Here is a 16,073-nt window from a genome sequence, read left to right on the forward strand (position 1 = left end):
CTCTTATATACATATATAGATTGGCGTACGTATGTGCCTATACATACTTAACTAGTACTTACTATATATATGTATGTATATATATATATATACATACAATTTAATACATAAAATTATATATACATATAATTTTTAATAATGGAATAAAAGAATACTAAACAGAACGGGACGAAATGAAAAAAGAAAAAAAAAAACAAAATGAAAGAATTTTAGGGTAAATGATTAAATCTTGTACATGTATTGCCATACTTTTATTGTACATATTTATATACATATATGATACCTAAATGAAAAAGATACAACTCGTACCTCGTTTAATTTTGTCTAAAACACTCTCTTTTTGTCTAAACGCTCTCTTTTCAGTGTTTTATCTTTCTCTATTGAAATTATGAAACAATATAGAGATAGAGAAAAGAGAAAGTTATATATATATATATATATATATATATATATATATAATATTATTAAGTTCATCGACTATGTAATCAATTTGTAATTAATGTAAATAATTGATAGGAAAATTTATTAACAATTTAATGTTTACTTTTAATAATATATATATATATATATATATATATATATATATATATATATATATCTTTAAAATTTTTACATATATTATATTTTCGTTTTTGTTATATATATATATATATGTGTGTGTGTGTGTGTATAATTTTATACATAATATTGATCGCGTACGTGAAAAAGTTTATCTGGTTTTTTTTCGTAAAAAAATTTTTCATAAAATTTTGAATAAATAAGTGACCTTGTTGCTTATTAATGGAAATATTTAAAAGCTCTCTCTTTTTCTATCTTACTCCCTATCTCTCTCTCTCTCTCTCTCTCTCTCTCTCTCTCTCTCTCTCTCTTTGATTTCTCAAGAATAAATTTAAAGTAACGATAATAATAATAATAATAATAATAATAATAGTAATAATAGTACTAATAATAATAATAATAATCGTTATTATTATTAAATAACAATTTGATGAGTTGTCGATGTTTTCTTTCTTTTTATTAATCAATCAATCAATCAATGAATCAATTAATTAATTATTATTTTAGTCTTCTTCTTTTTTTTCTTTTTTCTCTCTTTTTCATTCCTTTTATTTATTTATTTATTTATTTATTTATTTTTTTCCATTATTCGTTTGGACGAAATCGTTACGAACAATGATTCAATCGACGTTCATGACAATTATGATGATTATGATGATTTAACATTGCCTCTTGACAAGCCGAACGATGAACTTTTTGAGGGAATAAATTTTTTTCATTTTTCAATGCCAATCTTCCATATACGCCATATTTTTTGACGTCCTTGTCCCTAAGCGTACCGTTCTGTTTCATGGCCATATAAATCTGTTCTAATATGCCATAACTTCGTAAAAGAAAATCACGTTGGGCCAATGCAGTTATCCTTTCTCTTTCCTCGGATTCTGATATTATCTCTGGTTCAAATGAGGACAATACTTTGTTCGAATTTTTTGGCAATGGCCTTTGCTATTTTATAAATTTAAAATGATCGATAATAATAATAATAATAATAATAATAATAATAATAATAAAACGAAAATATATATGTATTAGGTTGGAAACTATGAAACGGGCGTTTTTGTTTAGTTATTTATTTTCATTCAACGCCCGTTTCATAGTTTCCAACCTAATGTATAAGTATCAGGATTGAAAACTATGAAATGGGCGTTTTTGTTTAGTTTCTTTTTTATTTTCATTCAACGCCAGTTTCATAGTTTCCAACCTAATGTATAAGTATCATGGTTGGACACTATGAAATGAGCGTTTTTGTTTAGTTTTTTTTTTTTTATTTCCATTAAACGCCCGTTTTATAATTTCCAATCTAATAAGTATCATTATTAATCTCTTACCGGTATAATATTTTTGAAATATGTGAAAGATTTATTTTCCAAACGTTTATTGTTATTATTTTTTTGTCGGACATTCGGACTTTCTGGAATTGGTTTCTGTTCGTACGACTTGCCATTGGTCCTTTTATTCTCCTGTTCTTTTATTTTAATCTAAAAGAGAGAACAAAAAATATATAATATATAGAACTACGATCGCTTGAATATATTTCATTGATTATGACGATCTAACAATGACAACGACAACGACGACAACGATAAGGAAAGAAGAAAAAAAAAAAAAAACAGAACAAAAAAAGAAAAATGAAAAAATAATTTCAATCGACGTTTAATTATTTATTATTATTTCGTATTATTTGTACTTTATAACAAATAAACGATAATCACGTTTATTTGATAAAATAAATTTTGTGGTAAGTTAAATGAAAAATTTTTCTTTTAAAGAATTTAATTTATAATAAACAATTCTTTTATAGTAAGCTTTATTTAACGAACAATTTTATTTTATAAAGAGTTAAATTTAATGGACAATACTTTTATTAAAATATTTAATTTGATGAAAATTAAATTTGAAATTTAATTTGTAATTTTTTTTTATAAGAAATTTGATTTAATAATTAATGTTTGTTGAAGAATTCAATGCAATAAAAATTTTTATGAGAAATTTAATTTAGTAAACTATTTTTTATAAAAAGTTTAATTCAATAAAAATTTTTACAAGAAAATTTAATTCAGTATAACGATTTTTTATAAAAAGTTTAATAATAAAAACTATTTTCATAAAAAATTTAATTCAATAAAAAGTTTTATAAAGAATTTAATTTAATAAATAACTTTTTAGAAAAACAAGAAAATACAATTTTATAGACAATTTTTTATAAAAAAAAATAAATTTGATGGACAATTTTTTATAAAAAAAATTAAATTCAATCAACAATTTTTTATAAAAAAAATTAAATTTGATGGACAATTTTTTATAAAAAAAATTAAATTCAATCAACAATTTTTTATAAAAAAAAATAAATTTGATGGACAATTTTTTATAAATAAAATTAAATTCAATCAACAATTTTTTATAAAAAAATTAAATTCAATCAACAGTTTTTTTATAAAAAAATTAAATTCAATCAACAATTTTTTATAAAAAAATTAAATTCAATCAACAGATTTTTATAAAAAAATTAAATTTGATGAACAATTTTTCATAAGAAAAAAAAAAAAAAAAACCAAATGAATATAAAAGAATGAAAATGAATTTTTTTTTGTTTCCCCCTTTTGCAATACTAACTTCGTTCTCCTCTTTATGAACCTTAGATGCTTCCTCGCGTGCACGTGAAGCCGCGGTCTCTTGGAACACTGTTGTGCCATTTTGTTTAAAAAATTGTTGATATTTATCGTCGCCAATGGACGGATATATTCGACGAAAATTACCGACATGATCATCCTCCCATTTAAATTGTCTCTCTATATAATCCTGTTCGTTTTTTTCTGACTTCAATAAACCGATCATCGTATTATCGTTGTTCGAACTGAAACAGAAGACAAAAAAAAAAGAAAAGAAAAAAAAGGAGAAAAAAAGAAGAAGAAGAAGAAGAAGAAGAAGAAAAAGAAATTATCGTAGAGCCTAATATTAATATAACGAACTATGAACTATGATCTTATGTCGCTGATAATCACAAACCGATCGATCGATGCGACATTAAAAACAATATAATTAATTATGCAAATAATTGGGATGATTAAAGAAAAGAAAAAAAGAACAAAGGAACAAATAAATTATGGTTTAAGAATTCTCTTATTTTTCTTTCTTTTTTCTGTTCTTTTCTTTTCTTTTCTTTTTTTCTTTTCTTCATCTTTTTCTCTCTCTCTCTCTCTCTCTCTCTCTCTTTCTCACCTAAAATCTTTCAAGATCACACCTTGAAGCAATCTATCCCTAACGCGTCTTCTATCCTCCTCTATGATCTTCTTTTTGTCGCACTGTTGAAGATTCAACATTTCGAAGGTGTCGTTCAAAAGTGACTCCTTAACGTCCTTGTCGATTTGTGCGTCCGTATGAAAACTCGGCGAATGATTGACCTGTTTATAAAAAAAAAACAAAAAATAAAAATTAAAAAAAAAATAAAAAAAAAAAAGAGAAAAAAGAGAGGGGTTGGTAGAGAAAAAAGAGAGGGGTTGGTAGAGAAAAATAAAACATTACAATAATATAAATAATTAATCGATTGATTTAAATTAATTAATTCACATTGTTATTTACTAACTTCCAATAGGTATGGTCTTAATTTCCAATCGAGTAAAATGTCGAATCCTAAAAGTTCGAAGCAGGCGTTTGTTCTATCGTGTGTTGAAAAACACGTACGATAACTATGTTTTAAAACAGGTTGAGCTGCTAATATAGTTTTTATAATAATCTCATCAATTTTATTCCATAGTTCGTCAACGTTGATATTATTAACTCTTAACCATTTCAACAAAGTCGAGATCTTTCTAAATAATTGATCGAATAAAAATTTATATTATATATCGTAAATATCGTAATAATCATAAATAAATAAATTGAAATTATATATATATATATATATATATATATATATATATATATAAATTCGATTTGTAAAATAATAAAATCATTTGTTTCATTATTTTATTATTCTTACGATTATTTATTTATTTCTTTTTATTTAATATTAGAATATTATTTTAATGATTATTTTATTAATCTTACGATATGATTATTGACCTTTTGCTACCTATCTCTTCGTCAACAATGTACATACGGCTGTGTTTGTTAACAGCATAATTAGTTAAGTGCATAAAAACGTTTGATGTATTGTGACCTGTTGGTTCCTTGTATCTACTCGTAGCAAATCTAACGAAAAAAAATCTTCAGGTTTTATATTTATATATTTTAATATATTTTAATATATATATATATATATATATAATCGATCCACTCTGTACATACATTTTTATATTATATATATATAATATATTTTTTTATTATATATCTATATTATATATATATTATATTTGTTATTATTATATATATATATATTTTATATATTTTATATATATTTGATTGATATATAATTACCTTGCCAGACCATCATTGTAAACATATATTCGAAGAGGATCGCATGATGTTATCAATGTATAGATACGTAAATCGAATTTATATCCGTCTATCAAATATGGCTGTAATATAATAGATCATTTTTCTTTTTTTTTTTTTTTTCTTTTGTGTTTTTACTTTTTTTTTTTCTATTTTTTCTTTATTTTCTTTTTTTGCCCCCTTTTTCTTTTTTTTTTCCTTTTTTCTTTTCTCTGGGCACCTTTACTTTTTATACGATATGAAATATAATAATTTTTTTCTTTTCTTCTTTTTTTTTTTTTCATTTCATTTTAATCGAAATATTATTTCAATTGAATTGTATTAATTTAATATCACGTTTATTTGATTTAAATATTTTCTATTTATGTTTATTACTTAAAATGTCTTCATTTTAATTATTATATATATATATATACATATATATGTTAGTGAATTACCTTGGAAATGTAGACTTGGCAGATCATGCGTTCGCTTGGTTTAATGTCCTTTAAATTTTTGGTCAAGTAAATTCCACGTCCTTGACAACCAGTATCCGGTTTAATTATATATGTCTTTGCCCGACGTATTTTCGAATAGGCAATGGCATCGCCATGGCTATGAAATTAAAAACATAAAGAAAGAAAAAAAAAAAGAAAAAGAATTAGAAAAAAAAAAGATGAGAAAATTAAAAACAAGATAACGTCAGTTTTCCTTTTCGTCTGTATATTTTTATTTCATAAATTAGAAAAAGAAAAGAAAAGAAAAGAGAAAGAAAAAGAAGATAACTTTCTTTTTTCCCTTTATTCTTTTTTATTTATTTCTTTATTTTTTATTTTTTTTTTTATTTTATTATTATTATTATTATTATTATTATTATTTTTTTTTTTTTTTTTGTTCCTTTCTCTTTTTAATTCTTTTTCAACTTACTCAGCAGGAAAGCACCAAGTTTTAGGAAAAAAATTATAATCCTTCGGAAAGAGTTTCAACATGCGATTAAGATTTCTGGCAAGTAAATCCTTACGACATATTTCCGTCATACCAGGAAAATGATTGACCTTTTGATATCTTTTCATATCCTTAGCACGTTCAATACTGATACTGAGATCGGTCCAATAAAGATTCCAACTACTGTCTTCTGTCACTTCCTTCATACCAAATCGTGCTGCTACGCGTCTAACTACTTCGTATTTGCAATTACTTGTGCAAATAGTTAAGTATCTATCGAAGCAAACAAAAAGAAAAAAAAAAGAAAAAAGAGAAAAAAAAAAAGATCCATTAGTTCTCGATCAAACAATTGTTAATCATGTAACATTGAAATTATATATTAATAAATATTACTATATCTGATATTTATTAATTTTATAAATTATAGTAATTATTAATTATATTAATATTTATTTATTATAATTAATAAATATTTAAATATTTCGTTATAGTCATATCGGGGTTTTTAATTATTATTCATATACATGCATATGCTTGATCGATTCATAAATTGTAATATTATTTTTTAATTAAGATTAAAAAAAAGGAGAATTATAATTTATAATCAAAAAAAAAAAAGAGAAAGAGAAAGAGAGAGAGAGAGAGAGAGATCTTGTTTATACTTATGTATGTATTTTTTTTTATTATATCTAAAATTGTCAATTATATTATATGTATTGTCAATTGTATTAGAATTACAATAAAACGATAATAATTGAAAATTAAATAATAAATATAAATGTAAATGAAATAAAATAATTACAATATATATGTTATATATTTATATTATTTTCTCGATTATATCGATTTATTGTATATCTTATTATTTAATTTTTTATATTAGATTTTTAATATAACGATATTATAATTTATTAATCTATGAATCGATCTGAAAATAATTTTGCGTAATAAAAATTTGTGTAATATTATATGAATAATATTATATTGAGATTTAATTTATTGATTCATAAATAATCAATATTTTTTATTATATTTCAATTTAATAAACTTTTAAATTCTTATATTTATATATAAATCAATCTTTTATATATATATATATATATATATATATATATATATATATATATAAAATGTACAGCAAATGTGCCTGTGTATATTTATACACGTATATGTATATATGTTTACTATATACATATAAATGTCACCTTCGTTTCTTTTTCTTTTTCGTTTTTGAATTTTCAGGATTAGTCTTCCTCGATTCGGTGTCACTTTCAGCACATAAGATAACTGTCAACAATAAAAAATTTATCAACAAGAACAGACATAATTTAATAAATTCATGTCTATTTATATATATACATATAGTAATTTTGTATAATATGGTAATATTGTTATATTGAATTATTATTTAAAATTATTATATCATATAAGTTAATGTATAAATGTATATATATATATATATATATATATATATATATATATATATATATGTATATATATATATATAAAATTTAACTAAAAATAATATATATATATATATTCTTTTTTTCAATATACATATTCATATATATATGTGTGTGTGTGTGTACCTTTTTCATTTTCTATCGTACGATTTTTCAAACGACCATGAAAAACAGTTTCAGAATAATTGTTATTAAAAGTCGATTCGCCTAATTCCTCGTAATCAATTTCACGTAAAATTCTTGAAAAAGTATTGGGACGAATATTCTTGGGCTCGTTCACTATCGTAATATTATGTTTATTGATACTTTCAAGGATACTCATGACAAATAACTTATCATTACTTCTGTCCGTTTGTTGTCTCGTACATTACTTTGAAATATTAATTTATTATCCTTTAATATTCATATAGAAGAGTTCTCGCATTTTTTCGTCATCGTGATCACTTTCGAAATTTTTTGTTATTATTTTTGTTTCTTTTTTTTTTTTTTTTCTTTTTAAATTGTATAGTGGTTTTTCTTTGTTGTTTTTTTCTTCTCTCTCTTTCTCTCTCTCTCTCTCTCTCTCTCTCTCTCTCTCTTTCCTTTTCTTCTATTTTTTTTCTTTCTTTTTTTTTCCTTTTCTTGCAATTACGAAATTATAATTTACGATTTAAGGCAAACGTGTTCGGATAATATTCGCGTTAATAGGTTATAAAGAAAGGTGAACGAAAGGAAGATGTTCGGTTTATCATTATTCTGTCACACGAGACACGAGCACAATTTTATAAAGTATGTGTCTGTATATATATATATATATACATATGTATGTATGTATGTATATATAAAGTATATATAAAATGTATCTGTATACCTAATCGATACCTAATCGATTGTCGCGTTCATTTGTCTTCTCGATTTTTTTCTTATTCGTATGAATTTAGTTCATTCGCTTAAACAAAAAAACTTATTTTGAAAAATTGTAAGTAAACGTTTTCCAAAATGTGATTCTAAAAAAAAAAAAAAAAAAAAAAAAAAACAAAAAGAAACAAAAAAGGAAAAGAAATAAATAAATAAAGAACTAAAAGAAAAAGATGTAAGATTATTTATTTAATTATAATGAGAAATCGTTTCGATTAAAGAGAATAAAAAAAGAAAGAAAAAAAAAGAAAAAAATAAAAAAAAAATATTGCAGATGTTTCTGTAAGTTAAAAATTAAAATACGATAATATCGTATTTGTTTACTTTCGATTTAATGAAAACTTTTAGATTTTGATTGAAATCGATGATAGAGAAAAGTTTTGTGGAATGAAAAAAAATTGGAAGAATTTTTTTAATCTGAATAGAAAACAAAAGAAACGAACAATTTATTTAATTCTTATACGTGTGTATATATATATACACATACACACACACACACACACACACACGCACGCACATACGCACGTATATATTTATTTATATATTTATAATTTTTTCATACCGTGTGTCATAGATGGGTCACCCAATGTGTTTATTTGTTTTAACAGATGATTATAACTTAGACACTTGTTATTATCTTTTTTACTAATAATTCTTATCAATTATGTATTTTTTAATCTCAATTGTTCTTTCTTATTGCAATACATAAACATTTTACATAAAATATATAAATATAAATACATATATATATATATATATATATATATATATATATATATATATATGTATATGTAAATAAGAAATAAAGCAATTAAACAGAAAATTTTATCGATCGATATGCACAAATCTGATTACAGAATATGAAATAGAATTTTTTTTTTTTTTTTTTTTTTTTTTTCATTTCTTTATATATTCAATTATATAATTAATATTTTTACATTTGTGTGTGTATACACTCTATATAATTTTCAGAATAATTAAATTACGATCGATTTTATGGGATCCGTCTTAATTAATAAAAAAAAGACAGAAACAAAAAAGAACAATTCATTTCGCACGAAAAACTTTCTTTACAATTTCGATGAAATAGAAATGAAGAATTATATTCATTTAACAAAAAAAAAAAAAAAAAAAAAAAAAAAAAAAAAAAAAAAAGCAGAAAAAAAAGAGAAAAAGAGAAAAAACAGAGAAAAATAAGAACAGAAAATAAATAAATGAGTAAATAAATAAATAAATAATAAATAAAAAAAATTACGTTAAATAAATACTTCAAGGATGATTGTAAATTGATCGATCTTTCTTTTTTCTGTTTCTGTTTTTTTTTCTTTTTTTTTTTTTTTCTATTCTTTTCTTTTTTTCTTTCTCGCTTTTCGATTAGACCACTACGTGATAATTGTCGACGCACTTATATCGGAGAATTATTATTTTGTAATTTAATGGGAGACAATTGGAACGTGTCCGATCTTTTCGAGATATTACCGTGCACTGCGGTATTGTGTGTGCGAGAGCTATTTCCATATAGCTTGTTTAGCTTCAATTAGATTGTTGCGGACGTATTTAGAATTTCTGCAGTCTAGTATACGAACGTGCACGAAACCATAAATAGGTCGACGTACCTTTGAACTTATAGTAACTACCCTTTCTTCGATTTACCACCTTCGTGTATTTCTTTAATTATGATTCTCGTTTAATTACTTCGTATGCTATTCGTTATTCTGTTTATTCGTAACATTGAAAATTCTTCTTTCTTCCTTTTTCCATAATTATTCTAATAACAAAATTCTATCAACGATCAAATCATTTATTTATTTATTTATTTATTTATTTATTTACAGTCAATTAAAATTCAATATTGTTCGTTTTAATTAATTAATCAATGTTCGTAATTGTTCGTAAGATTGACAATTTTTTCTATACATTTTTCTAATGAAAATAATTCAAACGATTTAGGATCGTTTTCTTTTCTTTTTCCTTTTTTCTTTTTTTTTGTTTGTTTTTATTTTATTCTTTTGATTAATAACAAAAGAAGTTACAAAATTGGAAATTTTGGTTTCATTTAGATTTTGTTTTTTTTTTTCTTTTTTTCTTTTTTTTTTTTTTTCTTTACTATTTGTTTTAATTTCGTAATTATTACAAAATTAAATCAAACGTTTTAATTTTTTTTTTTTTTATTATATAAATTATTTCTATTAGATAAGAATAATAAGAAATTGTAAATATAAATAGTCAAAAAAAAAAAAATAAAAAGAAACTTTCTTCGTGTAATAAATAATTGTCATGAGATAAATCCTTCTTACGATTAAATTATATTTTTAATCGAAATAACAATTGTGAGAATGTGTTTCGTTTCGTTTACGTATTATTTATTTTAATTCATTATATATAACATGGATCAGTACAATTAATATTTTCATTTACATGTAAAAGTTTCTTTATAAAATTAATAAAAAAAATTCCATACCTTATGATCGTTCTACGAGATTATATTTATTTATTTATTTATTTTTTTTTTTTTTTTTAATGAAATTATAATTTCGAATGTTTTCTTTCATTTTGATCGATACTTCGAACAATATCAACAACGTCCAATGCACATCCCCAACTCAAAGTAAGACCAGCACCACCGTGACCGTAATTATGTATAACCTGTATCAACGAAATCGATTAGGATGTGTGCGTATAAAGGAGAAAAAGAATAACAAAAAAAAAAAAAAAAAAGAAGAAAACAGAAAAAAAATTACTGCGATATTTCGGATCATACTCACGTGACACTTTTTACCATTTCTTTTAGATTCCAAAATTTCCGTTTCCAAACGAACTTTTGATCTTACAGGTCTTAGGCCGACCCATGATCTTAATATTTCAGCTTTCTGTATAATAAAATCATTTTTCCTTCTTTTTATTTATCATATTAAAATTAAACATTTGTCAATGATTATTATTATATAATTATTTATAGACAAAAATTACTAGATTAACCAAACAAATTCTTAGGTGTATTATTAAAAAAAATCACTAGACGAATCAAACATTCTCAGGTCGATCAAAAATTACTAGATGGGCCCTACAATTGTTACTAGATATATCAAAAATCACTTGACGGATCAAACATTCTCAGGTCGGTCAAAAATTACTAGATGGGTCCAAACATAGTTACTAGATATGTCAAAAATCACTAGACGGATCAAACATTCTCAGGTCGATCAAAAATTATTAAATGGGCCCTACAATTGTCAGTAGATATGTCAAAAATCACTATACGGATCAAACATTCTCAGATCGGTCAACAATTACTAGATGGACCCAAACATAGTTACTAGACGAGTCAAAAATTACTAGATGGGCCCTACAATTGTCAGTAGATATGTCAAAAATCACTATACGGATCAAACATTCTCAGATCGGTCAAAAATTACTAGATGGACCCAAACATAGTTACTAGACGAGTCAAAAATTACTAGATGGGCCCTACAATTGTTACTAGGTATGGAAAAAATTATTAGATGAATCCAAAGTTTACACGTGATATTTTAAATATCGATTGTTCTTTTTCGAGACTCGTTGGATCAATTTTTTTTTTCTTTTTTTTTTCAAATCGTAAAACTTTACAATGAACTATTAAAATATTAATTATGAGAGCCTAAAGAGCCTCAATAAAGGAGTACATCATTGATTTTTAATATGATCTATAAGAATCTTTTGGCTAAACTAAATATATATCTCTTTTATGTTACCTTTAATGATGGAAGAATACGATGACATCCTTCGTGAATGAATTTTGTGTCCTTCTCTCGCACACAAAGATCGTAATCCCCTTCTTGATGAGTACCGCCTAAGATGACGTTGTTTGTACTAAAGATAAATAAATAAATAAATAAATAAATAAATAAAATAAATTATATACTGAACAGAGACAATTTGAAATATAAGCCGGTTTATTACTCGTATTAGAAATTTCTAATTTACTTTTGTAATATAAGTATTTAAATATTTCCTATTTTGTTCTTTTCATTATATTGTTCATCAATAAAACAATATATAATAGTAATTTATAATAATAATAATAATAATAATAATAATAATAATAATAATAATGATGATGATGATGATGATGATGATGATGATGATGATGATGATGATGATGATGATGATGATGATGATGATGATGAAAAGAAATAAATATAAATTGTAAATTTAAAAATATAGAAATGAATTGATCTTAGAAAATATTATTAGATTATTGAGAGATCATTTTTTTTTTTTTTAAATGAAGTTTGTTTATAACATTTTTTTCTTTACTTTGGTATAACGTAATTGCAATTGTCATCGTCCACCACGAAACAATGCAGGACCCAGGGTGCTTTTACCTTAAAAAAAGAGTATAAAAAATGGAGAAAAAGAAAAATTAAGAAAATTAATGTAACAAAAATTATATATTAAAAAAAGGAATTAATGACAAAAAGAAAGAAAAAGAGATAGAGATAGAGATAGAGATAGAGAGAGAGAGAGAGAGAGAGAGAGAGAGAGAGAGAGAGAGAGAGAGAGAGAGAGAGAGATAACAGATAAACAAATACATACAAAGACTTATACATTATATATATCATATTTCAAAGCGTGATATCATTACGTTAAGTTTTTGTTAGGGTATATATACAGGATGGGCCAAAAGTTTTTCAACGATATAAAATATCAGTTATTCTTTTTCAATACTTGTTTGCTCTTCTTTATAGTTAATATTGTAGTTTTACGAACTTTACGATTTTTTATATCTTTTAGAAATTTTTAGCCTTTCTAAAAACTTTTAGCACACCCTTTATATATATATATATATATATATATATATATATTAGGTTGGAAACTATGAAACGGGCGTTTTTGTTTAGTTATTTATTTTCATTCAACGCCCGTTTCATAGTTTCCAACCTGATAAATGTATACGTATTAGGTTGGAAACTATGAAATGGGAAAATTATAAACACAAACTAAACAAAAAACCCCCGTTTCATAGTTTCCAACCTAATATATATATTTATTATAATACACACACATACACGCATACAGCCACACACATTATAATGCACAAGGTTTTATATTTACATATATATATATATATATATATATATATATATATATATATGTGTGTATACAAGTATTATGTATATGTATATATACATAAAACTCATTGTGTGTATGTGTATAATATATATATATATATATATACATGTATATATACATATGTATGTGTTAGAAATATGTATTTACCCTAGTAACTTGACCTCTCACAGCTGTGACAGTGTCGTCATTGACGAGTTCTCGTGCTCCAAGACCACTGCAATTGATAACAATTTCATAACCATCGTCAATCAATTCACTTAAGTCACGAATCGTTCTTCTTTTCAATTTGCCACCCAATGCGATAAATTTATTCGTTAGCCAAGGTAAGAAACTACTTGGTTCGCAGGTGTACGTCACGAAATGCCAACCATTTCTATAATAAAAAAAAAAAAAAAAAAAAAAAAAAAAAAAAAATGAAAAAGAAAAAAAAAGCAGAAAAATATTAGAAACTTTTTTATTTTTCTCTATTTTACTTTTTCTTTTTAATTTACGTTAATAAAATACAAGTTTTCGTTTCTTTTCCTTTCATTGAAATTAATTAACGAGTTCTCTCTCTCTCTCTCTCTCTCTATATGTATATAATTTTTTTTTTTCTTATATTATACACGTAACGCATTTACTTACACATAATTGCTTTTATGTTCCTCGTTTAATTTTTTTAATTCGTCCAAGGTTAATGAATGAGCACCATAAACTAATTTAATCCATGGCATTTTATTTGTATGGTTTTCACTGGTTACATAAGTTATCGGCAAAAGGCATAGACCAGTTTCCTTGGCCAGGCCAAATTTCCAAAATTTTTCGAACAAACGTAGCGTCCTTTCTGACCATCTTCTAAAAAAAAAAAAAAAAAAAAAAAGTAAATTCGTAGACACAGAGATTTTTGAAAGAAAGAAAAAAAAAAAATTAAAAGAAAAAAAAAAGTATATATATATATATATGTATAAAGAAGAAATCATTATCGTGAGTCTCGCAGGTTACAAAGTATTCAGATAAATTTTTTTCTTTTTCTTTTTACATATTCTCTGTCCTTACTTTTCTTATCTTATCGAATGATTTTGTAATCGTAAAAAGAAAAAAAAGAAAAATAAAGAAAGAAAGAAAATAAAAAAAAAAAAAAAAAGAAATTACGACGTTCAAAAAGTGAAAATAATAAATAGCGAAATAATATTACGATCAATAACGTAATATGATCGCTATTTATTGATACAATATTATTTAATGACTTTTTAATCAAATATTTCCGATATGATGTAAGATAGACAATATTAATCGAATCTCTATTAAAAACGATTGATACGATAATTATCAGTGCTTCAATGAAAATATTTGCGAATATTGATATTAATGATATATATATATATATATAACAAGTATGTTGAGATAAATGAAGAGACTGAAAAAAAATGAAGGGAAAAAAAAAGAAAGAAAAAAAAAAAAAAGAGAGAAAAGAAAAGAAAAGGGTAAAAATTAAATCTTACAAAATATTTTCTTGGGGGGTGTCGCCAAGTAAAAATGGTGTCCAAAGGCCGGCACTGCCATCGCCTGTTGTGTTTGGCGTAAACACTGTCGAAAAAATGGTCACCTGATATTCCGGAAAATTTTTTTTCAACGCCAATCCACTGGTCATACCGATAACACCTGCTCCAACGATTGCTACGCGCATATTTTCTTTTTTCTTCTTCTTTTCTTTTTCTTTTAATTTAACAGGAAAACAAAAAATATTCTCTTCCTTTTTCCTTTCTCACGTAACAATATTATGGTGGGCCAATCGATAATCGGATCAATTGATTTTGACGAAATTATTGTGTGAATAATAATTCCAACAAAAACGACGATCGTGACAAATTATTGTTCGCGTTAAACGAAGTTCGTACGATCACTGACGTTTAATGTCAAATTGATAACTATATAAATATAATACGACGACTTATCATAAGTTATCTTTTACTGTTTTTTTTTTTCTTTTCCTTTTTATCATTTTTTTATCTTCTTTTTTTTCTTTCTTTTTTGTTTTTTTTTTTTTTTTTCATTTAATTATTCATCATCATCTCCTATATCATTTCGATTATTTACATATAACACGATCAATGAATTTGTAATTTAAAAAATTATACACTGTGATATAACTTTGCGTATATTCAATAATGATTTATTTTCTTTATTTATTTAATTCTTTAATAAATAATATTTCTATGAAATAATTAAAGACATTTCTTTGAATTTAATTCATATAATGCATTTAAAAAAAAAAAAAAAAAAAAAAAAAAAAACATTAGACAGATGTTAAAGATAAATTTCATGAAAAATTTATTATATTTATTTTGTAATTCTTTAATTGAACATATTCCCTATCAAAATCACTAATTTATATATATATTTGGTACATTATATTCTAATATATAATTTATTTATATTTTTATAGTAAATTATATTTGAATAATATAATAATATATTGAATTAATATTTATAATAATTATTATTATTATTAAAATTATTATTATTATTATTATTATTATCATTATTATTGTTATTATTATAAAAATTATTGGTATAAAAATTAATGAATTTAATTGAAAAAAAAACGATGCAACAAATTAAATTGACAAATCAACTTACGTAAATACGATAAAGATAAACGAACAGTATATTTTTAATGGTCCAGTTCCATCTCTTTCTAAT

General features: G+C 23.5%; 2 protein-coding genes across 9 annotated transcripts; both read right to left on the minus strand.

Annotated features, from left to right (window-relative positions):
- Nucleotides 1–1,028: 1,028 nt before the first annotated feature.
- Nucleotides 1,029–10,776, minus strand: LOC124429801 (tubulin polyglutamylase TTLL13P-like). 7 transcript variants are annotated; one of them, XM_046975462.1, is made up of 13 exons: nt 10,738–10,776; nt 9,532–10,044; nt 8,839–8,968; nt 7,122–7,203; nt 5,899–6,189; nt 5,430–5,586; nt 4,975–5,075; nt 4,606–4,749; nt 4,142–4,367; nt 3,778–3,959; nt 3,172–3,412; nt 1,887–2,036; nt 1,029–1,503 (listed from the first exon to the last, which is right to left on the minus strand). In XM_046975462.1, exons 3-13 carry the CDS (start codon nt 8,846–8,848, stop codon nt 1,165–1,167), a joined length of 1,923 nt encoding a protein of 640 aa, XP_046831418.1. In that variant the 5' UTR covers nt 8,849–8,968; nt 9,532–10,044; nt 10,738–10,776; the 3' UTR covers nt 1,029–1,164. The 7 variants fall into 7 exon arrangements, with proteins under 7 accessions (XP_046831418.1, XP_046831419.1, XP_046831416.1 ...); XM_046975463.1 differs by lacking the exon at nt 10,738–10,776 and having other exon boundaries at nt 9,682–9,700; XM_046975466.1 differs by lacking the exon at nt 8,839–8,968 and having other exon boundaries at nt 1,030–1,503; nt 9,893–10,044.
- On the minus strand, nt 10,739–15,298 carry LOC124429802 (D-aspartate oxidase). Of its 2 annotated transcripts, none has more exons than XM_046975469.1 (7): nt 14,873–15,298; nt 14,016–14,225; nt 13,539–13,605; nt 12,576–12,643; nt 12,011–12,128; nt 11,042–11,146; nt 10,739–10,922 (listed from the first exon to the last, which is right to left on the minus strand). In XM_046975469.1, the coding sequence occupies exons 1-7, from the start codon at nt 15,055–15,057 to the stop codon at nt 10,803–10,805; spliced, it is 873 nt and encodes a 290-aa protein (XP_046831425.1). In that variant the 5' UTR covers nt 15,058–15,298; the 3' UTR covers nt 10,739–10,802. The 2 variants fall into 2 exon arrangements, with proteins under 2 accessions (XP_046831425.1, XP_046831423.1); XM_046975467.1 differs by having other exon boundaries at nt 13,539–13,764; nt 14,873–15,297.
- Between the last annotated feature and the right edge of the window lie 775 nt (nt 15,299–16,073).

This window comes from Vespa crabro, chromosome 16, assembly GCF_910589235.1.
Source record: "Vespa crabro chromosome 16, iyVesCrab1.2, whole genome shotgun sequence".
In the NCBI taxonomy this organism is placed as follows: Eukaryota; Metazoa; Arthropoda; class Insecta; order Hymenoptera; family Vespidae; genus Vespa; species Vespa crabro.

Bases quoted from the DNA above. Each gene is read 5' to 3' on its own strand.
- LOC124429801 (XM_046975460.1), bottom strand. From the start codon at position 7,701: ATGAGTATCCTTGAAAGTATCAATAAACATAATATTACGATAGTGAAC. The intron at 6,190-7,121 runs GTGACATTTATA...TTGCTTCGATAG, and splicing joins AAAAAGAAAAAGAAACGAAG to ATACTTAACTATTTGCACAA. The intron at 5,076-5,429 runs GTAATTCACTAA...ATTATATTACAG, and splicing joins GCCAAGTCTACATTTCCAAG to CCATATTTGATAGACGGATA.
- LOC124429802 (XM_046975467.1), bottom strand. From the start codon at position 15,057: ATGCGCGTAGCAATCGTTGGAGCAGGTGTTATCGGTATGACCAGTGGA. The intron at 13,765-14,015 runs GTAAGTAAATGC...TTTTTATTATAG, and splicing joins GAACATAAAAGCAATTATGT to AAATGGTTGGCATTTCGTGA. The intron at 12,644-13,538 runs GTAAATACATAT...TCTTTTTTTAAG, and splicing joins TGAGAGGTCAAGTTACTAGG to GTAAAAGCACCCTGGGTCCT.